We start from the raw sequence: 25,808 nt of genomic DNA on the forward strand, positions 1-25,808 counted from the left end.
CCGGCGATGCGAGACGTGAAAGAACGTGAGATTGAGTGTCCTGTAGAGGGGGAGGACAGTGAAGAGTGGTTGACTATCACCCTGATGTCTCCAACAACGAGGAAGCAAAACATTGAAAAAGTAAGGGTGCTACAAACCAGTTTATGTTAAAGCAACACCATCAACACCACCTTTTTTAAACTTCAGATAAGAATAGAGAGGAGAAAGGCATTTTAATAAGAATTGTATTTAAGCAAGGAAGATGCATGCACAACACATAAAGCAATTGGAAGAGGGTCAATATGAAAGTAAAGATAGACTGTGTACTATTTTAGTATTTATTTGTCAGTATCTTAAATCATATCAACACACCAGTTCAGGCTAGAGCCGGTTTCTTACCGTGGTAATTAATGCTGAAAGTTAGGGTAAATGTCACACAGGTGTGTCATATCCCCATGTAGCCATGCTACAATTTGCAATCGCAGAACATGCAGCCAAAATACAGAAATCCATGTCTATAGACCAGCCGTTCATCGTTTTCTTTCATAGTCACGAACATGTCGTTACTTTTACAATGTTCTGCTGTCGTTGACTTCCCTATAGAGTCAGCAAACATATTTTCTTACTCCAAGAACAAACGTATATACAATAAGGTGCCAAAATAGGCAGTATAGAATTATACTGAAATAGACTGTATATGGAGGGAGAACAACTGAATTCAAAATGTCCTATTAGACAGACAGTTGTCTGTGTAAAACTGAAAATGTGGAGCAGGGTGGTATAGTAATTGTATAGTTGGAGAAAACGAAGGTTTGTACATAATATTGTATTATATTGTAGATGTGGGGTCTGGTCTGTTGGGCCATTCCCAAGTGTCTTCTTCATTCTGGAGAGATACAGCGTCATATTCAGGACACATTTTTCATTATAATTTCTGTTACATTCAGGACACACTTTTCATTATTATTTAAGCGGATAAGGATACAAGATAGAAATGTATATATTCCTTTGGTGGAACAAAAAGGGTTCTTTTAGCTTCTAGACATGCATTTTCTTTTGTATGTTTTTTTCTGTCATCTGCAGCAGTCAGTACACAGGCATTTGCCTGGCACAGTATTGTATTTCTATAACATTGTTTGATCATGCAAATCGCCAGAATTGTATCAATGAAACTGCTATCTTCTTGTGTCATATTTGTATGGTGTTTGGAAATTTCGGGAGACACCCTCCCTATTGTATTTTAGCTGTAAATGAGGCATTGAATGTACTTGTAGACAATACCAGTAAGGTTGAATGGGGAGTATTGAATGTACTCATAGACAATAGGTTTGAAATGGGAGTATTTGTACATGCTGTAATGTATGCTTTGAAAAGTAGGCATATAGAGTTCAGACTTATTCCATTATCTCAATTAGTTCTGAAATGACCATTCTGAAATTATTATTTTGGTTTATTTGTTCCAATGCTGTAGCTCTCTCCCTGTTAAAGGCTTTAGAACTATATGACTTTAATGGACCAATCAGGACGTGCGTTTTGAGAAGGTGCAATATTAGCTCATCCTGCTACAGCACCCTGAGAAAATGCCACAATGCATCGACAATCAGTGAAGGGGGCACATACCTGTACCATTTCAGAGGTCTAGAGGCACGGAGCACCTGAACACGGTGGGACAGAAGATGTGCTCACATATCGTACATTAGGTAATTATGGAGACACAACTATCGAGGACTTTTTTTACCTCATGGCCATGGCACATTATAATGAATAGCCAAATGGGATCTACTGTTGAAATGCTTTTAGATGAGTGGAGTGATCCTGGTAGCAAGAGGAAGGGAAACAAATGATGGCGAAGTGCGGCCCACACCCTAGAAAAAATGGATTCAGTCCAGTCGGTAGGGGATGTGTGAATGTGGCTGTCAATGTCTGCTTTTCACCAAATAGTAAAACGTTACACTTAATCGTTTATGAAGTTGACCTATTCTCTTGTCCTTTGTACAGTGACTGCACAAAGTGAACCAACATGTGTCATATAACATATTGCTATTCCTGTCCAGTGCCCTTCTATAGGCACCCTGTTGCACTGGTATTCAGGGATGACCCAAATACATTCATAAATGCCCCAAGTACACTTCTAGATGTACTGTCACTGTCACATAACACGCACACCGTGCTACCAAGGATATCCATAGTAATGTATAGTAGATGTGATACTGTAGTCTGTCACTGTCCAGTCTGTTGACTTTTCCTTTGCTAATTGGCTCAAATCTTTATTGGAAATTTGGTGGAACCCACATGCATGGACCCATTACATGAATTTATACAGCTATTCCTAGAAATATCTCAAAAGGGACATGAATATCCAAAGAACGTAAAAATGAATATGTGCAGTCTTAACTCCATCTTAGATGCCTTCTGGACTGTGGTTATAAGTTAGACATTACCCAAGGCCTTATGGACAGAGATACAGACATTACCTAGAGACCATCTCCATGGTTCTGATCACATGACCCAAGGCCCTAGAGACCATCTCCATGGTTCTGATCACATGACCCAAGGCCTCACGTTTCCATATTTTGCCTTATATTCACAATTCCTCAGATTTGATTTCTTACTCCTAGTTATAATGCTTCAGCATAATTTGCAGTCTGGTCACTGGAGAGCAGCACCCATTCACACAGGATATGGCTTTTATCTTTGTTTTTATTATGGAAATAGGAACAATTTACATAGGAAAATTACAGGTCACAGTTGAGAACCAATAGGAATTACACAGGAAACAACCCTTCAAAAGATTTCATCTTATACCTCAGCTCCCTGCGTGTAATAGCCTGAGATAATTGGAAGAGATTAAAATATGATTTTGTACCGCAGGTACACCTTGTTTCTCAAAATTTGCTCTCAAATTTTGGACAGCTTTATTTTATTCATTCCTTTGTGTTTTCATGTACAGTGTATAAAGAAAGTACGAACAACAGCGGCCATTTGTGGTTTCTTGTCTATTGTTTTAATGTCAGATTAAGATAAACTAAAACTCATGAAGGGGTGAGTGGCACAGCACTTTCAACAGTTTTAGTTGTTGTTGCCTAAATTAAAAACTGGTTCTTTCATTGACTACATCAGAAGCATTCAGATGGCCATAAATTGTGATGGCCACATAGTGTACTATTAGAAATGTCACCCTTTTAAATACATTTCCTCAGCATATTGGCAACTAACTGTTGTTACAAGTTAACTTAATAAAATTACCATTCCAATGACTTAAACAGTACCTGCACACAACTGTGCTACAGTGATTGGCAGTACACAGGAATGCACAGAGAAGGCGGGTAATGATTCAGTTTGTGATGATTCCATCTCTAAAAATGTGTTACGGCCACAGCATACTGCAGTCCTGCTCCACTGGCCTGTCCTGAGCGGTTCACAGTCAACGGTGATACAGTAGCTCTTACACTGACTAGAGTAGCACACAACATTGACACTTCCTAGCAAAAGCTTTGGCAGGGGGATTCCTCTACCTCTTGGTTCCTAGTTTCTTCTGAAAGGATTTCCCATCTCCCTTGGTGGCTTGCTGTGGGGAAGGAGAGGAAGGTCGGTGTTAGGTACCACAGGTTCAGTTCTCTAACCCGCAAAATGTGAGGCCCTGAGGTTTTGATATACCTTGTTGATGTCTTTGTGTTTTTCTTTACTGACGATCTCCTCAATGATCTCTCCTTCTCCCCGTACCAGCCTGGAAAATAAACACAGAATTTCACAGTCTAATAAGTCTGATATCTGGAGCTGGTTTGAGTACACTAAAATGAATCCCTACTTGAAGTAATCACAGAACAATCATGCTAGCATGTGATTGTCTAGAGGAAGTATCTTAAAAGTTTTTCAGCAAGGCCCATAAATTAGATTTCTCCCTGATGTACCTTGTGCGTCCGGTTTCGAGGTCGACCACCCTGCGGATAACACTCTGCCTGGCATCATATTCCTCCTTGGTCAGGGGCCTCTTGGTGGACAGTCTGGCCTTCTGCTCGTCCGTCATTACTGCAGAGGGAACAAACAAGACTGCTTAGCCTGTGTTGGGAGAGCCATTGGCTTTCATGGCAAGTCCACAGCTTGTCAAATGAGCATCAGCAGATTCAACACCATACATATACATATTTTCAACCAAACAAGAGCCTTTTCTTAGACTTTCTTGGCTGAGGTGAATTCCCCACAAGAGCTTGTGTGACCATCGCAGCTACCTGGCCCATGCTCCCCAGTGCCATCATCACTCAGCCACATCTCTAAGGCGGGCGGGGGGATCTCAACCGGCACGTGGATGGGTTTGGCGTTCAAGTTAACCGTTTCCTCCAGTTTCTTTAACTTCTCGGCTAACTTCTTCTCTTTCTTCTTCTCTTTCCTCTCCTTGGCCTTCTTCTTCTTTAACTTCTTTTTCCTGGCTTTCCTCTTCTTCTTCTTTGCCCGTTCATCACTTGATGACGAGGATGCTGAGGAGGAAGAGGAAGAACTGGAGGAGGTAGATGGGGACCTTTTTTTTTTCTTTTTCCCAACTTTTCCATCTGCAGCACAAAGGCATTAAGGTTAGAACACATCATAACGAGGAGACAAAAGCTCCAACTTTTTCGTTTCAGTCCATTTTGCTAACTTTCTGGTCTGGCTACCAAGTAGATAACATTCCCACGAGAAGTAGCTAGTTAACGTTAACTTACCATCGCTTTTGTTTGTTTTAGGAGCCTTCTTTGGGGGGGTGGGACTGCGGCTGCTGCTGCTGGACGAGGACGACGAGGGAGAACGTCTCCGCTTTTTCTTGGCTATCTTTTTCTCCTTGCCTCCTTTACTCCCTCCTTTGCTGCTTGTTGACCTGTCGCGCGATCTACTACGACCCATCTCTATGAGATAGAAAAGCCCACAGCAAACAGGGGAACTAAGTTATTTGCTTTCAGTCACGATTGAGGGAACCACGTAGAGCACTTATCTAACAAGTCCCCGCTGTTTCCGCAATTCAAGGAAGGAAGTGCGCTTTAAATTTGTGTCCCATTAAAAACATCGTAGCAACAAACGTTCCTATCATGATTTGGCCAACATTGGCGTAATTTAGCTTTCTCACATTTTCAGGCATATATAGCCTAGTCTAAATAATGCCATTTCTATCTTTTCTTCTTGGTTATGGTGAGTTATCCATTTGAATTTAGTCTATATACAAATTTCGTAGTACATAAAAAAAATCTGGATTAATGAGTTCAGAATAATCATCAATAAACAAAGAAAGCACATCAATTGAAATGTTTATTTCAAAATTGTATTTACAAACATTTGTAAATTTAAAGCTTGTATTGTGTTTTACAGACTTGCTAATTTACTACTAGCCCTTACCCTCTTGCCTCGCAATGCTCAAGGGTTTTATCAATATAGACAATGAAGGAAGTAACATTTCTTGCCACATCAAGGTTATTTAATAGTCTTGTATAACTTCAACATCCCATTCACCCTTTAAATATGATAGATACTGTACATGTAACATTAATACATTTGCATTTCAAATTTAACTAAAAAAACCAAAGTCTTGAAATGTAGTTGAATTGCAGAAAAGCCTAACAAAAAATAATTGTAGCTGCAAGCTTGAGCTGTAACAGTCTGCAACAGTGGGCATTATGAAATGTTAAAAGCATCAGCAAGAACATAACCTTAAAGCTATTGCCATCCAATTCTGTGGGTGCAAGGGAGGTCACGAGTTGCTCAGAGTAAAAAGGGGAAGGGTGGAGGGTGGAATGTGTTGCTCTTGACTGTGCAGCCACGGAGGTATGGTTACAGCTACTATGAGGCGGCTACCATGCGAATCCTCTCTGGGGGGGTCAGCAGAACATTTTTAGCTGCCTTGATGGTGTTCTTCATCAGCATGGCAACAGTCATGGGCCCAACCCCACCGGGCACAGGGGTAATGAAGCTAGCCTTTTGCCTTACACCTACAGGAGGAGAGATGAAGGGTGAATGTTTAAGGAACGTGTGAAAAAGAGTATGATAAGCAAGTACAACAAGTGACAAATTGTGAGTTCTGTCTTGAGCACTTACCTTCAAAATCCACATCCCCAACCAGTCTATTCTTGCCGGTCAAGGGGTCCAGCACTCTGTTTATTCCAACATCAATAACGGCTGCTCCTTCTTTAATCATGTCTGCAGTGATGAGGTTTGGAATCCCTTTGAGAGAGAGAGAGAGGAGAGAGAGAGAGAGAGAGAGAGAGAGAGAGAGACTATATGTTAGTAGGAGAACCTTGACAGGTTGGGGGAGAAGCTACCAAGAGATACACAAATGAAATTTGCCCTTAGCCATTTCAGAATATGTTTTAACAGCAAGAAGAACAAAGAAACTGCCTCTTGAGAGTAAAGGTCCAATACCTGCAGCAGCAACAACAATATCTGCAATTCTAGTATGCTGACGGAGCTGCTCCTTTGGAGTGTAACGGTGCGAGATGGTAACAGTGGCATCACCTGCAAAACAACAGAGCATAAGTCAGGCTGTAATTTAGCAAAATTCATTTTCACACTTATGTGAGAATTCTTTTGGAAACATACACTCCCATACTCCCCGACATCATCACGTACCCCCAGGCCTCTCGTGATTTCCATCTGTGTGCAGCAACATTGCAATGGGCATCCCCACATTCTTGGAACGTCCTGCAACCACAACATTCTTCCCAAGAGTAGGAATACCTGCAAACCGGATATGAACAGTCAGGGCGGAGACAGTAATTGGATTCGTAACAAGATATTATTTGACTTTGGGAGTAGAATGATCCCTCCCAGTACTTCACCTGTCCGTTTGATGATTTCCCAGACTCCCCACGGAGTGGCAGGGAGCATGGTGGACTGGTCAAGGCACATGCGGCCCACATTGACCACATGGAAGCCATCCACATCCTTGTCAGGGGACACAGCATTGCACACGAGACGCTCGTCAATGTGCTCTGTGAAAACGACAGATTATCATTGTCAGTCTCTGTTTATTAGTATATATCATGATTAAACTACCCCAGAAAAATAACCCCTGCCACCCAGAGCTTTCATGTTTACACTCTCCTTACCTGGCAGAGGCAGCTGGATCAGCAGGCCGTCCACGCGGTGGTCTGTGTTGAGATTGTAGATCAGCTCCATAAGCTCCTCCTCAGTGACGGACGAAGGCTTTAGGATGGTCTCACTGCTGATTCCTGCACAGAGGGAAGTGATGGAGTGATTATAAATGTATAATATTAGATGAGAGATGCATGTTGGGAGAGAGAGGGAGGGAGGGAGTGTTCATACCAACATCAGCTGCAGCCCGGGTCTTGTTCAGGACATAAGAGTGACTGGCTGGGTTTTCTCCCACAAGGACCACGCTGAGATGGGGTCTACGGTTGCCGGTGGCGACCCACTGTTCCACATCGTGACGTGCCTCCTCTCTGATCTGTCGTGCCAACTTCCTTCCTGAGATTACCACTGCTTCCTGCCTGAAGAATTAGTAAACAGCGAAACCAGGTCAGAATGACATGACGATAGAGGGCAAGATGTTGCTAGATTTACTAACATTCCCCTAAATTCTTCACTGAATGCCTTCTCCCTGTTCCCCTGTTAATCAACATGAACCAGCAATTGGCAAGTACAGTTAGAGTTAGGGTTCTTATCTAGGCCACCCATGCATGAAGGGTGGGGGGGACAGCTAAATATAGCCAGAGGACATACAGTGAGTTACGCTCCTGGTAATGCAACACCCTGCCATCGAGGCAAGTTGCTGGCCTCTGTGTAGATTAACCTACAACGACGGGGAATCAGAGAGCATTTATGTAATAGCATACACATAGCAGTATTAACGGAGGAGTAATGAGCCATCAACGGTGATGTAACCACCCACTGATCCTGCCACCAGTAATTAAACACTCAGAGGAAAAAGAACCGACCCACTAGTAAAAGGAGATTGATTACCATGGGGGCCACTTCTAGAAATTGTTCAGGTCATAACATTTGGTATTTCAAAAGGTCCAACTAATATGTTGCTCTTAAATAGTAAATGCCAAATGTCATACCTTGAAAAATCTATAATCCGTGATAATCAGCCTGTGGCCATTTTAAAGTCCATTGAGTGGACGGCATGTCATATCAATATAGGATATCACGGTCATGGAAACGAACAGTGAAGCTACTGATCCTCATTTAGATTTAGATGCAGATCATTGCAAAGTCATTACATTCATCTCGTGCAAGCAGTACATGGCCTAAAATCAGTAGTGAGCAAAGTAATGTCATGTGCAAGTTGTTTTTTGCTTTTGGACAACGTAGATCATTAACTGTCATGAGTAACGCACTGCATCGAGGTGTGCCTCGAATAAAACAGGCACGTGAGTATAAACGTATTCAAAGGCTATATATATATATATATATATTTATATATATATAAATCAAGGCTATTGCAAAAAGTGCACGCACAGAATACTGACCAGGGATATTCAGTCTATTTCACGAACACGCACACTGCACAATGTACCATGCAAGCATCCTGTGCGATTTCATCAGCCGGTGTAATGATACCGGCATGGCCTCAAGGGGCGCTCTACAATACGCGTGGCTATATTGTATCGTTTTTACATGTTACATAATATACTTAAAACAATATATCACATCTATCAATAACGGTTGTCTGAAAGAGAGTAGGCTAGTGTGAAATTCAAAATAAAGATTCAGTGCGGATTCTAATGAAAGAATCGGTCAGGAAGTCAGCAGCGGGAAATAGTCTTGTATTTTCAACCAAACAAGAGCCTTTTCTTAGACTTTAAAGAACATGCATCTACTAGGCTATAGTATATTATAATGTATATAGCCTACACATTATTCTTGGTATAACACTTGAGGATTGATAGTAGAACATACCTCGACGCGGACATATGTAGACTACACACTTGATGTTGCGTATGTTGGCACAATTTCCTTAAAGCTCTTAGGGTTGCCATGATGGTTATTCTATAGGATGATATCCTTTGAGGAGATTTCCCTTGAGGCTATCCGAGCACTGGGAGGACAGCTCGGCGGGACAGAGAGCAGTCGGACTCTGTAAGAAGGATCAAGGTGTTGGCGACGTTTTAAAGGCTCGGAAACCCGGTTCCCCTCCCGCATGGTGGCCTATGCGTAGCCTACGTCAGCGGTGTCAGGCCCACGACCACACCTCTCTACATTCCCACTGCTTCCTAAGAATAATAGAGCAGTTCGCTCCTTATTTCAGAGAGATACTGTTTCGATACCATCTGTTTGCTCTTACTGGAATAATTTAATCTCTGATATTTGCTGGTCTGAAGTTTGGTCTCTCCCGCATAGATTTCTACTAACCAATAAGGTTAGAGAAGTATCTCACCGTATTATTCATAAATATTATCCGACTAACTGCTATCTGAGTAAATTTGTTCCTGACCTTGATGTTAACTGTTCGTTTTGTAAAGATCAACCAGAAAATGTTCTCCATTTGTTTTGGTATTGTCCCCATACAAACATGCTGTGGAAGGACCTCTCTAGATACATAATTGATCATATCTATAGCAACTTTTCACTCTTATTTGAAAATGTTTTGTTTGGCTTCATGGTCATAGATTTTAACTATAAAAGTGAATTCTATATTATTAATCTTATTCTTCTCCTTGCTAAATTTCATATTCACAAATGTAAGTTCACTGGAAGAACTCCACTTTTTCTTGTGTTTATAAAAGAAGTGTCCTTGTACTTTGATTCGATTGAATTCTCCATTAACAAAAAGGCTTCCAAGTCCTTGTATCTCCGTAATGCTTTTGAGGTCTTTATGTAATGAGCTTTTCCCCTGGTGTATTGTGTTTTGTTCATGTGTATGTATGTATGTATATGTATGTGTATGTATATATATATATATATATTGTTATATTTTGTATACATTGCTTTGTATATTTCTGCATCTTTGAATAAAAAATAAAAAAACCTCTCTACATTCCTAGGTCCCAGTGAGGAAATGGGCCCCGTCCTAAAGGTGTTCTTATTCACCCTTTCACTGGGGTGGTGCCTCGATTCAACTGGTGAATAATATTAATGACAAGTTTGAACAAATGTAGTAGGTTAAGACAGTTTAAATGCTGCATAAACAACATTGCAAATGAGACATTGGACTCCCCTTGCGAAATAAAACTTAAAAAGACCTTCCTAGACAATTTAATTTGAGATGATTGGATCGCAAGAGTGTGCAGCATTATGTGGCAATATTATGAATTTGAAATTATAGTGTTGGCAACGATCAGACCGTCCTCAATAACACTAATATAGCATAAACTTTACTTGCTATAAGGGTGGCTCCTTGGACATGACGTGTGCATTTACTTTAACCAACATGTACCTACTTGATTTGACACTTGAATCTTGCACACTTTTAGTCACGTTTGCACAATCTAGACATGTTACGGAACTAGGAGGAGTAAAAAAGGCTTATCTGGGATCACCGCGGGGCGGCCCGGGGAGTCAAATCCACAGAGCGCAGCTAGCACTGTAGTGAAAAGAGCGTCGTCGAGAGGACTGAAAACTTCAGACATTTCTCAGCCAGCCAGCCTGGTGTAGGAAGTTGTTATAGACAGTTGGCCATTTTAGCCAACCCGAAATTAAAGTGTCGATACGATTATAGGTCCTTGTTCTTTTTAGCACGTGTATTATTGGGTTGTCTTCGTCTTTTCCCAAACAGAAAGTTCGCAACGATGAGCTTCTTGTTGTAAGTAACGTTGAGGTAGCCGAGCTAGGCTAATGACCCACGACGTTGTTGGCTAGCTAGCTAGTTAGTTAGTAGTTTTCGAGTTACCGATCGTAACGCAGCTATAAGTCTGTTGGTTTTTAGACTAGCTGCCAGTAACGCACATGTTGTGACTGCAGCACATATCTAGTTAACATGTACAGCTATGACAGCTATCTTGTTAGTTAGCTAGCAGTCTAACGCTAGCAGGCTAGCTAGCTTGATTGGGCGAGGAGGTATAACGCTTCATATGTAAGATAGCAATTAAAGCCTGTTGTTTTGTCTAGTGAGCCAGCTTGTATGGCCTACGTTGCAGTTAGTTAGCTGTTATTCTGTTTAACCATACGCCATCAAATGCAAATCTGATATAAAGAAGTGTAGCCTAATGGCTGTTTCCTCTTCTTAAACTTAGTTAGGGACATTTATAACGTTATGCCTACTGTGAAACGGATAGTCAAGAAAGAGGAAGCCAAGGAACACAGATGTCTGTCTAGTGTCTAACAGTGCACTGTGACCTAGCTAGCTAACGTTACCTATACTCTCCACTGGTTATTTTGCTATGAATCTAGACAGTGTCCATCTCTATCTCTTTATTTCCTCAGTGGTAGTCGCTCATCCAAGACATTTAAGCCGAAGAAGAACATCCCAGAGGGCTCCCACCAGTATGAGCTGCTGAAACATGCCGAGGCCACGCTTGGTAGTGGGAACCTGAGGCAGGCTGTGATGCTGCCAGAGGGGGAAGATCTCAATGAGTGGATAGCAGTGAACAGTGAGTGGATGAAATTAAATGGCATGTAGAAAATGGACCTTCTTCTTTTGACAGCTTGGTTGTCTCTACGGACTGGTGGTTGGGGATGAGACACCCTCTAGCCCATCAGTTCAGGCCAACCTCAACCATATCTGATGATTTTACGTGCCCTTACTATTCTAGTAGCTCGTTGGTTAGTTATTAATAATATTATTGCAACACTGGTGGTTTCTGTCAGTCCACCCAGTTGTGATGTTTTGTAAAATAACAGGTTATTGCTGTGCCCTCGGTTTCAGCTGTGGATTTCTTCAACCAGATCAATATGTTATATGGCACCATAACTGAGTTCTGCACGGAGACGAGCTGTTCTGTGATGTCTGCTGGACCAAGGTAAGACACAGCTAACATAGGCAGCCCAAACAAGATTCCATGCCTGTCCATTACAGTTGCAGTGCCTGTATGTATTTAGCTGTTTAATAGAAGTTTAGAGGTTCATTTTCCTACTTTCACTACCAGGTTGCTACAAATAGATGATGTGTCAGTTCAGTGCAGTCCTTGTAGGGTGCTTATGTTTTGCTATTAGTTTATCCACTTCCTCAGAGCTCCTCATCCTCCTCTCCTTGCTCTATTTTGGGTTTCTAATCAAGATTAAGAGACTAGTCTACTTCCTGTTGACACCAAGGTCACTGCTGAAAGTCTGCTGGATTTTGTACTGCGACCAAGACACCTTTCTTTTTCTCAAATACAATTATGATCCCATCCACCATGCTATGCTGCCTTGCACCTTAAAGCCTCTTTTTAGCTCCACCTAAAGTCTGATAATGTCAGATTGTTATAATAATGAACAGTGTTAAAGTAGTAGCTTAGAAGCTTGTGTTAGAGGACCATACCTGTCTAAATGTGATTTGATCTCCTTAAACTAGTCGCCCAACATATATCACAGTTTTTATTTTATATATTTTTTCATTTGAATCTCTTGAACTCCTGCGCTATATTCTCTAATCCACCTAAGCTAGATTCTCTACCCAGCGTTCCTAGCAATGGCTTCCATGTAAACGGTAATGTGATATACGTTGGGTGACAAGTTTTAGGAGATCAAATCATATTTAGACTGGTATGGTCATTTCATGTAAAGTAGCTTACTCTAGTCTATAAGGAATTTTCCAATATGTTGTTTATAAATGCTAATTTCTAAACCAAATGTTTTGTCTACCTTCAGGTATGAATACCACTGGGCTGATGGCACAAACATAAAAAAGCCCATCAAGTGCTCTGCTCCCAAATACATCGACTATCTGATGACCTGGGTGCAGGATCAGCTGGACGATGAGACTCTTTTCCCTTCCAAGATCGGTTTGTCGTCTTTTCCAATCTGTGCAACAATCAATAATTCAAAACCCTTACCTGCAACCAAACCTCAGGCTTGTCCTCCTGATTCAATAGAAATTCTGTGCTGTCTACCTAGGAGTGCCTTTCCCCAAGAACTTCATGTCTGTGGCCAAGACCATTCTGAAGCGCCTGTTCAGAGTGTATGCTCACATCTACCACCAGCATTTTGACTCTGTGATGCAGCTGCAGGAGGAGGCCCACCTCAACACCTCCTTCAAACACTTCATCTTCTTTGTCCAGGTGGGGCTGGTGGTACACAATGGGGCCCTGTGACAGTAATATCCTCTAAACCTATACCATTGTGATTGATAAAGAATGCTTATAACAGCAAAACCTTTGATGTTTTTGACTAGTAATGGATACCCGAATAGGCTTATCACTTGTTTCCTTGTATCTGTAGGAGTTCAACCTCATTGACCGCCGTGAGCTCGCCCCTCTGCAGGATCTGATTGAGAAGCTTGGCTCCAAGGACAGATGAACACCCCCGTTATTGCCCCCATCACCCCGCCCCCCCTTTCTCTCTCTCTCTCTTTGCTTTCTGTTTTTCTCACTGATTGCTACCTCTCTTGCTCTCTATCACTCTTTCACTTTGTGCCTTTTTCTCTCCCTTTATTCACCTGAATGTTTTTTACTGTACTGTTCTACTTTTCTCTCCCTTGTTGTCTCCATCTTGTTTTAAAGGTAAAGGCCAAGATTTGGGTAAATTAGCATATTTGCTATCCTCCCCAGAGTCAGACGAGAAGATGCATACCCTTGTCGTGTCTGCATGCAGTGGTCAGCGCTGAGACCTGCGTCATTTGCCAAGCTTGGCTGCAGTCACTGGGAGTGGCTTTGAACCATTGTTATTTCTACAATACACAAATCACAACATGTAAATACGAGAGTATTTCGTCACTTTTGAGGGAGCTAGGCTAATGGTTCAAAGCCACTTCCTGTAATTGTATCTAAGCTAGGTTAACGCTGCACGTCTCTGCTTGACTACTGCACACACAGACACAAGAAGGGTATGTATCTTCTTGTCTGACGCTGGGGAAGATGGCAAATAAGCCAATTTCCCCAAATTTTGGCTCTGTTCCTTTAAGAGCTTGTGGTGTAAGCACTCACTTTAGTCCTTTAGGTAAGATACCAGAGAGTGTAGTATATTACAGATGTTTTTGTTTGGGCTTTGGTAAACAAATTCTTTAATTGGGACCTACTGACCTGTAGTGTGTGGACCAAGATGTTTCAGGAGTCAAAATGAAACCAGCATTTTTAACAAGTGTTTTTTTTGTTTTGTTTTTGTTTTACTTTTTGAATATCCGTTTTGTTTAGAGTTCAAGTGCTAGTCGATACTGTACAGAAATACTTTTATTTCAGTTTTTTTCTCACAAAGAGTAAGTGAAATAGCAAAAGACTGGTTGTTTATAATGTAATTTTTACAATGACTGACAGCTTTTGATATACTTGATAAATAGCTATTCTTTCATTTAAAAAACATTTGAAATTATATTTGTATGTTTTACTAGACCACTTAGAGGTGATGGGTGATAATGACCAATCAGTATCATAGAGGCATTATCATAGAGGGTGACATTTCTATAAATTAATTTGAAATGTCTATAATGAAAAGTAGTGTAATGCAAATTAGCTAGTTTTACTGTCATTTCAGTCAAATGTGCCTCAATATAATTTTAATGACAAAACTCCTTGAATGTCATTGTTTGTAAATGCTGGTACTTTTTTAACATCTTTATCAAGTCAATATTATTTTATTAGTCACATAACCTTTCTACTGCATGCATAATAGTATAATCACAATAGTGCTTGCACCAGTATGTGGCCAGGATGAGTGTACATGAGATGTATGTAGTTTTTCAGGTATAAAAGTGTTATTTGTCCCATTTGGGTGTGCTAACTGCACCCTGGTCATTTTCTGTGCTTAGTTCTGTCTAAAACAGCAGGGCTGTTTTTCTATACCACCTTGACAAATTAATGCTGTTTTTTTTAAATCAAATTTCACAGCTGTTCATAAACATCCATAACAACCATAGGCAATGAATCATGTTGTTCAAGCTACATCTACTCTGGCTGTTGTGGAGAAACGTTCTGAATACTAATCTGTCTGAACCTAAATTGACGGCAGACAATCATGGGTGATATTACCAACAAGAGAAAAAAGATGCTCGTATACTACCCAATTGACTATGATCTGATGCACAAAATTGTGTTTACTTAAACGTGGGTTCAAGCAGGCCCCTTCCGCTCGACTGATAAAGACAACACATTCAATAGGCCTTGTCTATCTAATTTGTATGTTTCCATCTCACTCTGTATACCTTTCTTCTCTTATAGATATCCATGCTTCATTTTTATTCACTTTTTTGAGGGGGATATGTTATAGATTTGGAGTTACATTTCATATTTGATAATGATGTAAAATTACTTGTTATTACAGACTTTGAATCGGATACAGAATTTTAAAAGGGTTTGGCTTTATATATATATATAGAGTTTAATGGGCTTTGATGGAAATGTTGGTTGGTAAGGGAAGTGTGGACATTCAAGTCTGTGTCCAAATCTGCTGTAAATAAATAGGATCATTTACAGTGAATTATCTGAACAGAACTGTGCCTTAATAAAGAGAAAATATGTCTGATATGACAATATTGGTAGAAGAAAAGCTTAATAAAAATGAAAATGAACCTTTTGTATTTCTGTCCAACTGTTTGTTTAGCTGTGTCTAGTGCATTATATCTGGCTCCTTGGCCAGTGCTTTTTATTACTGTTAAGAAAGTAACATTTTTGAATATTACTTCGATCACACAGTAGCCTAATGATAAGGAATTTGTAATGGTTAACATATTTCAACTCCACCAGGACTGGTTCAGCAGGATGCTACCTTTTGTGGCAGCATGAATAAAGGCATCCCATCAAAAATTGACAGCCTCAGTTAAAAGGTTCTCTCCCATGTCCCCTCGTTTACATGATATGCCACGATCTACTTCCCTGTGTAGGATAGGGATAGTACGTGGTAGAAAGCAATTTAACTGTATGAATGTAGCTTACTCCTATCCTGTCGTTTGCATATCTGTGATTATGAAATATAGCTATATACCTTTGACCACTAGATGTCAGTAAGTTAGCTGTTGGTGATGAGGATAATATTCACACATTTTGTAAACTGCTGGCACTCCTACAGTTTTGAACACATATATTAAAGCATTATGGAACGAGAAGCAGTGGGATGTCACGGATATCGCCACGGCTAGCGGGAGTGGTTAGTCAATTTTGCATTTTTACTCTTTTTCTAACTTGTCGCTATGCTTTTACAGCTCATACACATATATTGAAATGTTCACACAACTGTGCTGATTCGTACAATGTAAGTATCTAAGTTGTGGGACTTATAGTTTTCGCTGTGTGACGATTTTTTTTCGGCAACCGCTCCCCATTGAACATATGGCGAGTGAGTCGGTGAATTCTGTGTGTTCTGTGCTTTGGTGCTGTAGAGCTGTGCTGCTGCACTGTGGTTGCTATGGTGACAGTTCACAGGAGAGAGCTGGAAGGTATCTTAAAGGTACACATTGAACTGTGAACCTGACCTTGTGTATTGTGTGCTGGGGATTGCAATAATGAGGGGGCGGAGTCTCGCCAGCACGCCACAACACACCAACACACTAAGAAAAGCAACACACTGAACACAGCAACACACTGAGAACATCAACACACTGAACACACCAATACACTGAACACATTGAACACACCAAAACACTGAACACACAAACACACTGAACACACCAACAGTCCACGATGGGCTATGACCTGAGGGGGCAGAGTCTCGCCGCCACACCACGGACCCCACAACTCGGCGTTTGAGTGGGCTAGAGACACACGGTCTTCGCTGGTGGTTGGCCCGGAGAGGGGTACACTGTTCACGACCGGCTCTGACCTGAAGGGGCGGAGTCTCCCCACCACGCCACTATCCACGCCACTATCCACGCCACGGAACCAATTAAGCCCCTGAGTGGGCTAGAGACACACGGTCTTCGCTGGTGGGTGCATGGAGTTTGCCCGGAGGTCATTGCACTGCCCCCGACCGGCTCTGACCTGAGGGGGCGGAGTCTCACCACCACACCACTATCCACGCCACGGGCCCCACAACTCATCCCCTGAGTGGGGTAGAGACACACGGTCTTCACCAGTGGGGGCGGGTAGGTGGCCTGGAGAGGGGTACACTGTCCCCAACCGGCTCTGACCTGAGGGTGCGGAGTCTCGCCACCACGCCACTGTCCACGCCACGGACCCCACAATTCAGCCCTAGTGGGCTAGAGACACAAGGTCTTTGTCGGTGGGTGCATGGAGATTGCCAGGTCCGCAGTAGTACTAGCAGTAGCTGTTACATACAGCTGCAGCAGCTAGCCCACCTCACATTTTCTCCAGGAAATGTACTTTCTAGTTTTGATTATCAGTTCATCACTACAAACGAACAAATACTTATCCACATGAACGTGAACTTTTGAAGAGAAGTAAACGAGGGCACGTTGGATGAAACTCCGACTTGTCCTGCTTGGAATGAGATGCACCCGCACACAGGCTTCCTGACACCAACCACAATCTTTCAGGAAGCAGGCTTGGCCACTGTCATCAACAAGGCTAGCTAGCAGCAAAAAGTCATTGAACACGGGTACATTGGAAGTAGGTAGTAACTAGTCAGTGATCTGCCTTTAGTGAAAGTAAGTAACTAAACTGTCTAAATGATCTAACTGTCTAAATTATCCGTCGCTTATAAATAAGTCGCTTGGTGGTGATTGTTCAAGGTAACGTTAGCTGACGCTAGCAGTGCAAGATAGCTATGCTAGCTAGCTACTGTGGCTAGCCAGCTAATCTTAACAGCTTGCTAGCTAGCTACGTTCACATTGATCTGCTAGTAAGCTTAGATTTGGAAACATAGCTAATGTTAACAGTAGCTAGTGCCTGATTTAATTTCATTGTGTCATTGAATGTTCCCCTTGTGAGCTAGCTACCTAGCTACCTAGCCCCACATAGGGATGTGTAATAGCTGAGCTAGCTACCTAGCCCCACATAGGGATGTGTAATAGCTGAGCTAGCTGTGCTAACTACTTGTCTTTGTATCAATACAGCAAGTCAAAGCAGTAACGTTAGTCTATAGCTAGCTATATCCTTTCTGTTCTAACATCAGGTGAAGGAAACGACCGCAGATGATGGCACACAGTTCCATGCAAGTTGTGTTACTGTAATGTTTGTCTTGTCTAGCAAGCTATTAGTTAACTGTTTCTGTACTAGGTGAAGAGAACCATGGCAGATGATGGCATACAGTTCTGTGCAAATTGGTAAGAATTAACTTTGAATTTCTTAAAGTAATCATATGCATCAGTGAGAACACCCAGCAACAGTAAAGGCTCATTCTCATTTCTCCTTTCTAGTAAGCATGACATTCCAGGGGCTAATTTCACTACCCATGAGATCCACTGCCGCAGGAACATTGCCCTGTGTGAGGTGTGCCAGGAGCCTGTACCCCGCTCAGGGCTACAGCAGCACAAGGAGCAGGAACACATGCAGGTACTAGTTTCAACGTAGTACTGTAATGAATTAGGGATGTCCCGATAACACTTTTTACTTATCAATACCTGGGTTTGGGTATCTGCCAATATCAATCCAATATGTTTTATTTTATTTTTTATTTTACTAATAGGGCTGTACCAGACTCCTGTTCAAAGCAGAATTAATCTTTTTTTTTAAATCACCAAACTGAAATCTGTTAATTCGAAAGGAGATACTGTTGCAAATACACACACACACACACACACACACACACACACACACACACATACACAGACACACACACAGACGCACGTACACACACATACACAGACACACACATGGATTTTTTTGCTTGATCATTTGATTATACATGGTACTTGTATCTTGACACACACCTTAACAGCTGTATCAGGGACTGGTGGAGACAGGGTTACACACACACACACACACAGTCGCTTTTTTCATATGCCTAGGCTGAGGGGAGTTGGGACAGCTGTCAAACTTTAAACTCAAACTCACAAGCAGCACAAAATCTTGCTAAATATGCATCATATAGCCCACATTGTCCATCTACTTCGGATGCCCCTCCTTAACTGGGCATTTGAAAGCATACACAAATAGACTCTGCTTTGGGCAGCAGTCAAAACAAGGAAATTATTTGGCTGTCACTAAACCATTTTCGCGGACGTCAGAGCTCAATCTGTCTATGGGAAAAAATATTTTTTCCATCAGATATCTTGGATTGATCTAGGAAAGCAGATTTGTGATGTGGTAGAGGCTTATTTAATCCGTTTGGGAATTACATGTGAGTAGGAAATAGGCGCATAACGGGGAGAGGGGTTCTGTAACTGGCTTCTCCCTCCGCTATGTCAGTGTCTCCTTTTCCTGCACAACAACAACAGTAATAGTTCTGAAATGAATGATTGGCCGGTTCCCAGCCTATTTTTTTCTCCCCTCCGATCTCTGATCCAGCATTCTGGGCCAGTATCGGCCCGATGCCGTGGATCGGATCGGGACATCCCTAGTAAATGGATGTGTTGAATGTGTAAAAATTCACTGTGTAAAAAGGTGCAAACGATATAGCTACAATTTAAGGCACTATGGCTGCACTTATGCAGGACTTTGATTCTCATTTCAGATTAAATGCAAGTGTGGCTTGAAGATTGAGAAGAGCCATATGGACGTCCACCAGGTAGGTGAAACTCAGAACCAAATCTTGAGTTATAGCATTCCCTTTGAATGTCTTTCTGTATACATCATCTTTCCTGGCTTGTACAGTGCATTGTTTTATTGAAACAACCAGTGATGTGCACAGTAAAAATGTTCCCCATGATGCATGTTCCTTGGTGGCATTGATAAAGGGAAAATGTGGAATTGTTTTTTTTAATGAATATGATACTAACCTATGAGAATTCTATTGTAAAACAAGAATATGTAGAGTATAATGAATAAATATGTTTCAAATAATCAGTGTTGTAATCTGCTAATTTTAAAGAAATTAAGCTTCTATCGTTGGCCTACTTTGCCAGCTTTGCTATCAGCAGCTCTTGGGCGTTAGGTCTCACTGATCTGCTGTACACTCAGGAACAAATGCAAGAAAAAAATAGAAATTTGCATTTGATCCTGAAGCATGGAGACACCTCAGCTACATTCAAGTGTGCAACAGATCCTCTCCAGATTGTATCGAAGCAAATCTCCTCTCTCTTTCCCAGAGCTCGGAGTGCAGTCAGCGGATGGTCCCTTGCCAGTTCTGTGACTTGGAGCTCGTATGCAGCCAGTCCAAAGAGCATGAGGACTACTGCGGGACGCGCACAGAACTATGTCCCTCCTGCAAGTGCAACGTGATGCTGAGGGAGCAGGCGGTCCACCCGGCCTCCTGTGGTAGTCTGACCCTTCCCCAAGAGAAGAACAACAGCAGGCCGAGTCACAGCCCAGCAGAGCCCCAGTCCCCGGGGGCCTGGTTTGAAGCTCACTCTATCCGAAACCTTCTGAGAGTCCAGGAAGGAGGCCCCAAGAACAACAACGTCGGTGCGGCTGACCGCAGGGCCCTTCCACGGTTATTGGAGACAAGAGTGCACAACAACACCTGGGGCCCCGTCGGCCTCGGCGATAGGAGGAACACGGCCCCCAGGAACACAACATTCAGCAACTGTGAGTCATACCGGTGTTGTTTATCAAAAACAGACCTCACTGACACTATCCCACTAGTATAGTATACTATCCCACTAGTATAGTATAGTAAACCACTAGTATAGTATCCCACTAGTATAGTATCCCACTAGTATAGTATCCCACTGTATAGTATTGTTGTTTTTACTGTATTCTATGTCCCACACTTTTATGTTCTGTATTTTTTATGACTGACTGCTGCCTTTCTTGGCCAGGTCACCCTTGTGAAAGAGACAGTTAAATACATTTTTTTAATATATAAAAAGTAAGCACACCAATATTTGCTCCTCTCATACTCTCTTTAAACCATTCACATCTGTTTAGTATTGTATTGACAGACTACACCGGCCCGTGACCAAAACAGCCACTGTATCATGAAACTGTCCATTAGGTTGTGCATTTTCAGATGGCTTCTCACAATGTTTACTTTCCTGTAGTGCTGGAACAAGAAGAAGTGTCTGGTGACAACAACAACAGTGTTTCCTGGCCGGCGGGCCCGTCCCATGGAGAAGACACCTCCAGCCTGGACTACCTGCTGGCCCTCAGCCTGCAGAGTGACGGGGACCCAGCGGAGCTAGCGGGAGAAGGGGCCTTGTGGACCGATGTCTGGGACCACAAATTTGGAAGGACATCCAACACCCCTCTCGCCTCTCCACTGAGTCCCCCGAACAACAACTATCAACACATCACAGCTGGCACTAGCAGGGCCCCAGACCAAGACCAGACAGGTCGGAAAATGTTGCATAAAAAACCTTGATATTATCCCTCTCAGCAACTTCTTTGAATTTTTGTATTATTCTTTACCTTATATTCTGCACCAGTTTGAAATGCATTGACTCAACTGACGGAGAGAGAAAAATGTAGTTTATTTTTCAAATATTCGTTAGCTGTCTCACCTTTGGGATACTCCTCGCACGTGATTCCTTGGGAAGCCTTTCAAAGTGTCTGTCCATGATTGGACAGACCGGTCACACGTGACTAGGGAGGCCCCACCTCCTTGTATAGAAGTCACAGTGACCCGACGCAGACTCCCTGGGACTTGTCAACACTCTCAACAGCTTGCACTCTCAACCGTTCACAGAAGAGCAAGCTTGATCGTCTTCGCAGAACGCGTGTGAGCAGTGTCTGACTCCGAGTGCTTGATATGCTTTCTGATCTAGCTCAGCCTTGCTAGACAGAGAGTCTTCTCCCACAAATGGTCAGAGAGATTTGGGAGAGATACGGCCATAGATGTCTTCGCATCGCAAGCAGCAAATGTGCTGCTTTACGCATTCTCTCCAATCAGCCTAATATCCTCTGCTCTTGTCAGAGTACGGGACCATGGCTTATCTCTCATTCTGATCGCTCCCAACCGTCCGGGGAGGTTATGGCTGGCGGAGACCGGTCAACTTCTCTCCGGCCAGCCCTGACCGCTGTATCAGCGCCAGAGCCCCCTCTACTCACTCCTTGTACGGCAATAAGTAGAGCGTATTCGAGAAATGGTGTGAAACGGATCATTCCCTTCCAATGTTCTGTTGCAGAGTTTTGCCTTTTACAGTGCCTTTTGGTACTCTACCTCTTAAGGTATATTTGTATATTTATATTGCTATTTCTGCCTGCCACTCAGGATTCGGCACCACCATGGTGGGTGCACATGGGCTGGTGTGCCGTTTCATGAAGGGCGCATGGCGCCTACGCCCTGTGCCCAAATATTTGGCCCCTTCCTGGGATCTCTCCATTGTAGTGGACATGCTTTCCCAAATTATACCAGGGGGGTGGGGCCTCCCTAGTCACATGTGACCGGCTTTGAAAGTTTTCCCAAGGAATCACTCGCGAGGTGTGTACCATAGGTGAGACACCTCACTCATATCATCGAAGAGCCGGGGTTACGACAGTAACATAAATATTTTATTCAGTTTGAAAATCGACCATTATTTTCTCCTTTATCTCACTGTATGTAGACGCCATGTTGCCCTGTGAATTCTGTGAGGAGCTGTTTCCTGAAGAAGACCTCATTCTACACCAGGTTAGACCGAGAGTGTTAATCTGTCTCGTCGTCCCGCCCGTTTTGTCTGTTCCTGTGTCCACAGAGCCCTCGTGGGCCTGGGAATCCATTTCCATCCAACACTGGCCCTCAACTCCCCTCCATTTCCTTCCTGTGCATGTTGATTTGCTTCTGTTGCTCCCGGGCTGTTCACCCCCTCTCGTCTGGCCTCCTCCCACCCCAAAAAAAGCCTTCAGTTTCACTATCTGTCCCAGTTTGGGTCTTGCAGTCGTTTGCCTGGTATATTATGATAACGATTGAATGAGCCGGTCAAGTGACGACTCACTAAGTCGTTGTAGCTTCAGCTTCAGGGTATCACAGATGAATTTGGGTCTCTCTTAATCTACACGTCTCTCTCCTCTTCCAGACTGGCTGCAGTCCAGCCTCGGCCTTCTCCTCGGTCAGTAAGCGACCTCCCTCTCCGCGCTGCGAGGACAGGATGGCCAGGGGAGCCGGCGGGCTCCTGCACATCCCGCCGTCTGATGCCCCCGCGCCGATCCTCCCTGCGCCGATCCTCCCTGCGTTCCCACGCTCCGTCTCCCCACTCTCCTGCAGTCCACCTCCCAGTCCACTAGAGGGAGACGTGGTCATTCCCTGTGAGTTCTGCGGAGTGGCTCTAGAGGAGGCTGTCGTCTTCCACCATCAGGTACACCGTTTACAGAGAAGCCAAGGCATTATAAAGATGTTAGATTTACATAGCAGTTACTTTACTTTAATAAGGCTATTCAGACAAGTTCAAGTTCAAGGCTTTTATTGTCTTCAATTGACTTAATTAAATATTTCATACAACAATATTGGCCGGGTTTCCCGAACGAGTTAAGAAGCACCTAACTCCAAAGCACCTCTTAACTCCCATACAAAGGGTCGCTTAAGTAGGGTTCCTTAAGAAGGTTCTTTATCTGGAAACGCGGCCATTGTCTCTTCACACAAACTTTGGGAGAATGACCTGTAAAGATTGTTTGTGTTCTAATGATCGCACACAGTGGTGAACAGTGCAAGTCGTCGTCCTTCGAACTTCATTTCCATGATCTTTGCTTGCAGGACAAGTGTGACCTTCGCCCCCGCACTGCACAACCAGCGGATAAAGTGACCAAAGCCCCCTTCCAGAAACCCTCCCTCCCTCCCAAAGAGAGCCGAGGACGAGGCTCTCCAGACATGCAGAGAAGACTTAAGCACCAAGGTAAGCACCTACCGTACTAATAAAAACCCTCCTCAAGGAGACCTTTCTTTGCTTCAACCTTACTTTATATGACAGGGAACAGTAGACGGTTCAAAGTATCTTGGGGCGGCACGTAGCTCAGGAGGTAGAGCGGCCGGTTGGGGAAAATCGCTCACGGCACGTAGTACCTGGTACTGCTGCCTCACGGCTGGGCCTCGCTGTGTGGAGTCTGCATGTTCTCCCCGTGTTCACAAGGGTTTGTGAAATACGAAAAACATACAGAAGAACAGAGGCTCTTCAGTCCGGTCCCTGACCAGGATTTGGAGCTCTTGGACTTGTACCCCGCCCCCCCCTCGGCTCTGGCGAGGCGGCCCACTGCTCCTGGCTTCCCCTGGAGAAGGACGGCTGGGTTGGGTTAAACGCCACCGGCGACCGCTAAAAATAGATATGCGTGTGGGTCGGCTACAACTGTGTTAGCGCTCACTCGTGCGTGTTTTGTGTCTCACCATGTGGCCTGAATAAAGACCTCTCCGATGGGTCCCAGAATTATTCTTATAAGAAATATTTACTTTCTCGATGTGTGTTATCCAAGACAAGCTGTTAAACGGCGTCCTAAGTGACATGTGCTTGCATCTATAGCGGACCCTCTGGACGAGCTCTTTGGTTTGGACAAAGAGAGACCACCGATGAGAAACTTCAAGGACTGGCAGAGGGGCCACAGCGGGCTGCTCCCCCTGGGCAAGGTCTCCAACTGTGATGCCAGGGTGAAGAACAGGCCCCAGCAGGGCAGGGAGGCGGAAGGGGCACACTTACCCTTCAGCGATGGCCACAAGTCACCATTCAGCGACAGCAACAAGTCACCCTTCGGTGACAGCCACAAGTCCAACACCGCAACTGCAGTAGGGTAAGAATGAATAATGAGAACTTCTGTTTTCTTCTGCTTCTGTAATGAGGTGCTGTTTTTAAAACGTTTTTTTAAGTCTTGACATAACATATAAAAGGCCAGCATGGAAAGTGTTATTGATTATTTGAAAGTAATATTCTAATCAAGTGTTTTGTCACCTAGTCCACCTCAGCGAGTAAATAACGAGGCACGAAGGAAGATCCGTAACGTAGGGCCATCGAAGGTAAGCATATTGTCTTTGGCTGTAGCTGCTTTGTGGCCATTCCCATGTTATTTTAATTCCACTTGTGATGTGATTGTTTGCGATTGTTTTTTCCTAGTTGCCAAAGAAACAAAATGAAGAGCAGCAGGAGGAGGAGGAATGAGCGACACATCAAGAAGAAAAGCAGCAGGCACTCACCAAATACTAAGTGTGTGTGTGTGTGTGTGCGTGTGTGTGTGTGCGTGTGTGTGTGTTGTGGTCATTCAATGTGTCTCAGTTACTAAATGTCCCATGTTTTTCTAATATCTGCCTGTTTATCTGCTTTAGACCAGCGTTTGTTTTGCTGTCTTTCAAATTAGCAGCGACCAATATTCTTATCTTCATTTTCATGTAAAACCTTAATTTTTAAACTTGTAATATGTACTGTATACTGTCATGAAAACCCTGCCTTAATATACTATTGAAAATTGTATGTAAAAATGTAAATGCAAAATATCTTGCTGCTCCACAGTGTAATTGTGAATGTTTGCCGAGTTGTGTATCTCGAAGAATTAAGAATAATTTGTATTCAAGGGCAGTACCTGTCAGACATAATTTTCTTTTATTCTCCATGATATCATCCTACCACTTTCAATAAAGTCTTGTGCTTGACTGTTTATAAGTACAATGGCATGAATCTTACAATTCTGTTGAGCTGCATGCTTTCAGACATCATGTTTGTTCGACTGGTAATAGCTCACATTACTTGGCTGATCTCATTCCACAATTTAGGCATTGATGCAAGTGAATTGCTCAGTGATGGACAACCAACCCACTTCATTCACATTCACAGTGCGCAGCTTCATCCATCCACAGCGCGGCGTGGTTTTCAGATCGAGTGTTTCTAATGGGCGGTCCCAGTGTGGATGTAGTGGGAACTCTGGATTCAAAGCCCGCAGTCTGTTTGAGTG

General features: G+C 43.1%; 4 protein-coding genes across 4 annotated transcripts; 2 read left to right on the plus strand and 2 right to left on the minus strand.

Moving 5' to 3' along the window:
- Window positions 1-2,497: 2,497 nt before the first annotated feature.
- On the minus strand, window positions 2,498-4,952 carry arl6ip4 (ADP-ribosylation factor-like 6 interacting protein 4). Its single transcript, XM_084456985.1, has 5 exons — window positions 4,677-4,952; window positions 4,209-4,526; window positions 3,891-4,008; window positions 3,637-3,706; window positions 2,498-3,547 (listed from the first exon to the last, which is right to left on the minus strand). Exons 1-5 carry the CDS (start codon window positions 4,852-4,854, stop codon window positions 3,491-3,493), a joined length of 741 nt encoding a protein of 246 aa, XP_084313111.1. The 5' UTR covers window positions 4,855-4,952; the 3' UTR covers window positions 2,498-3,490.
- A 464-nt stretch (window positions 4,953-5,416) lies between these two features.
- On the minus strand, window positions 5,417-9,018 carry mthfd2 (methylenetetrahydrofolate dehydrogenase (NADP+ dependent) 2, methenyltetrahydrofolate cyclohydrolase). The gene is made up of 8 exons (XM_084457722.1): window positions 8,863-9,018; window positions 7,264-7,448; window positions 7,047-7,169; window positions 6,777-6,929; window positions 6,568-6,675; window positions 6,361-6,453; window positions 6,037-6,162; window positions 5,417-5,930 (listed from the first exon to the last, which is right to left on the minus strand). Exons 1-8 carry the CDS (start codon window positions 8,940-8,942, stop codon window positions 5,782-5,784), a joined length of 1,017 nt encoding a protein of 338 aa, XP_084313848.1. The 5' UTR covers window positions 8,943-9,018; the 3' UTR covers window positions 5,417-5,781.
- A 1,490-nt stretch (window positions 9,019-10,508) lies between these two features.
- mob1a (MOB kinase activator 1A) lies at window positions 10,509-15,514 on the plus strand. The gene is made up of 6 exons (XM_084457718.1): window positions 10,509-10,705; window positions 11,326-11,492; window positions 11,768-11,861; window positions 12,691-12,824; window positions 12,937-13,100; window positions 13,261-15,514. The coding sequence occupies exons 1-6, from the start codon at window positions 10,692-10,694 to the stop codon at window positions 13,336-13,338; spliced, it is 651 nt and encodes a 216-aa protein (XP_084313844.1). The 5' UTR covers window positions 10,509-10,691; the 3' UTR covers window positions 13,339-15,514.
- A 1,957-nt stretch (window positions 15,515-17,471) lies between these two features.
- trafd1 (TRAF-type zinc finger domain containing 1) lies at window positions 17,472-25,439 on the plus strand. Its single transcript, XM_084457731.1, has 12 exons — window positions 17,472-17,572; window positions 18,144-18,190; window positions 18,284-18,419; window positions 19,540-19,593; window positions 20,114-20,552; window positions 21,008-21,298; window positions 22,511-22,575; window positions 22,961-23,239; window positions 23,635-23,773; window positions 24,392-24,656; window positions 24,819-24,879; window positions 24,977-25,439. The coding sequence occupies exons 2-12, from the start codon at window positions 18,156-18,158 to the stop codon at window positions 25,019-25,021; spliced, it is 1,809 nt and encodes a 602-aa protein (XP_084313857.1). The 5' UTR covers window positions 17,472-17,572; window positions 18,144-18,155; the 3' UTR covers window positions 25,022-25,439.
- The last annotated feature ends 369 nt before the right edge of the window (window positions 25,440-25,808 follow it).

Source organism: Borostomias antarcticus (genome assembly GCF_949987555.1).
Source record: "Borostomias antarcticus genome assembly, chromosome: 23".
Lineage (NCBI taxonomy): Eukaryota > Metazoa > Chordata > Actinopteri > Stomiiformes > Stomiidae > Borostomias > Borostomias antarcticus.

What these genes read in the sequence shown, in the direction of transcription:
- mthfd2 (XM_084457722.1), bottom strand. Translation starts at nt 8,942, where the DNA reads ATGGCAACCCTAAGAGCTTTAAGGAAATTGTGCCAACATACGCAACAT. An exon ending in TATTGTTGTTGCTGCTGCAG is followed by an intron (nt 6,163 to 6,360) that starts GTATTGGACCTT and finishes TCTCTCTCAAAG; the next exon opens with GGATTCCAAACCTCATCACT. An exon ending in TGGGGATGTGGATTTTGAAG is followed by an intron (nt 5,931 to 6,036) that starts GTAAGTGCTCAA and finishes CTCCTCCTGTAG; the next exon opens with GTGTAAGGCAAAAGGCTAGC.
- mob1a (XM_084457718.1), top strand. An exon ending in GTGATGTCTGCTGGACCAAG is followed by an intron (nt 11,862 to 12,690) that starts GTAAGACACAGC and finishes GTCTACCTTCAG; the next exon opens with GTATGAATACCACTGGGCTG. An exon ending in TCTTTTCCCTTCCAAGATCG is followed by an intron (nt 12,825 to 12,936) that starts GTTTGTCGTCTT and finishes CTGTCTACCTAG; the next exon opens with GAGTGCCTTTCCCCAAGAAC.
- trafd1 (XM_084457731.1), top strand. Translation starts at nt 18,156, where the DNA reads ATGGCAGATGATGGCATACAGTTCTGTGCAAATTG. An exon ending in ATACAGTTCTGTGCAAATTG is followed by an intron (nt 18,191 to 18,283) that starts GTAAGAATTAAC and finishes TCTCCTTTCTAG; the next exon opens with TAAGCATGACATTCCAGGGG. An exon ending in GAACACAACATTCAGCAACT is followed by an intron (nt 20,553 to 21,007) that starts GTGAGTCATACC and finishes ACTTTCCTGTAG; the next exon opens with TGCTGGAACAAGAAGAAGTG.
- arl6ip4 (XM_084456985.1), bottom strand. Translation starts at nt 4,854, where the DNA reads ATGGGTCGTAGTAGATCGCGCGACAGGTCAACAAGCAGCAAAGGAGGG. An exon ending in TAAAACAAACAAAAGCGATG is followed by an intron (nt 4,527 to 4,676) that starts GTAAGTTAACGT and finishes TTTGTGCTGCAG; the next exon opens with ATGGAAAAGTTGGGAAAAAG. An exon ending in CTCGAAACCGGACGCACAAG is followed by an intron (nt 3,707 to 3,890) that starts GTACATCAGGGA and finishes TTTATTTTCCAG; the next exon opens with GCTGGTACGGGGAGAAGGAG.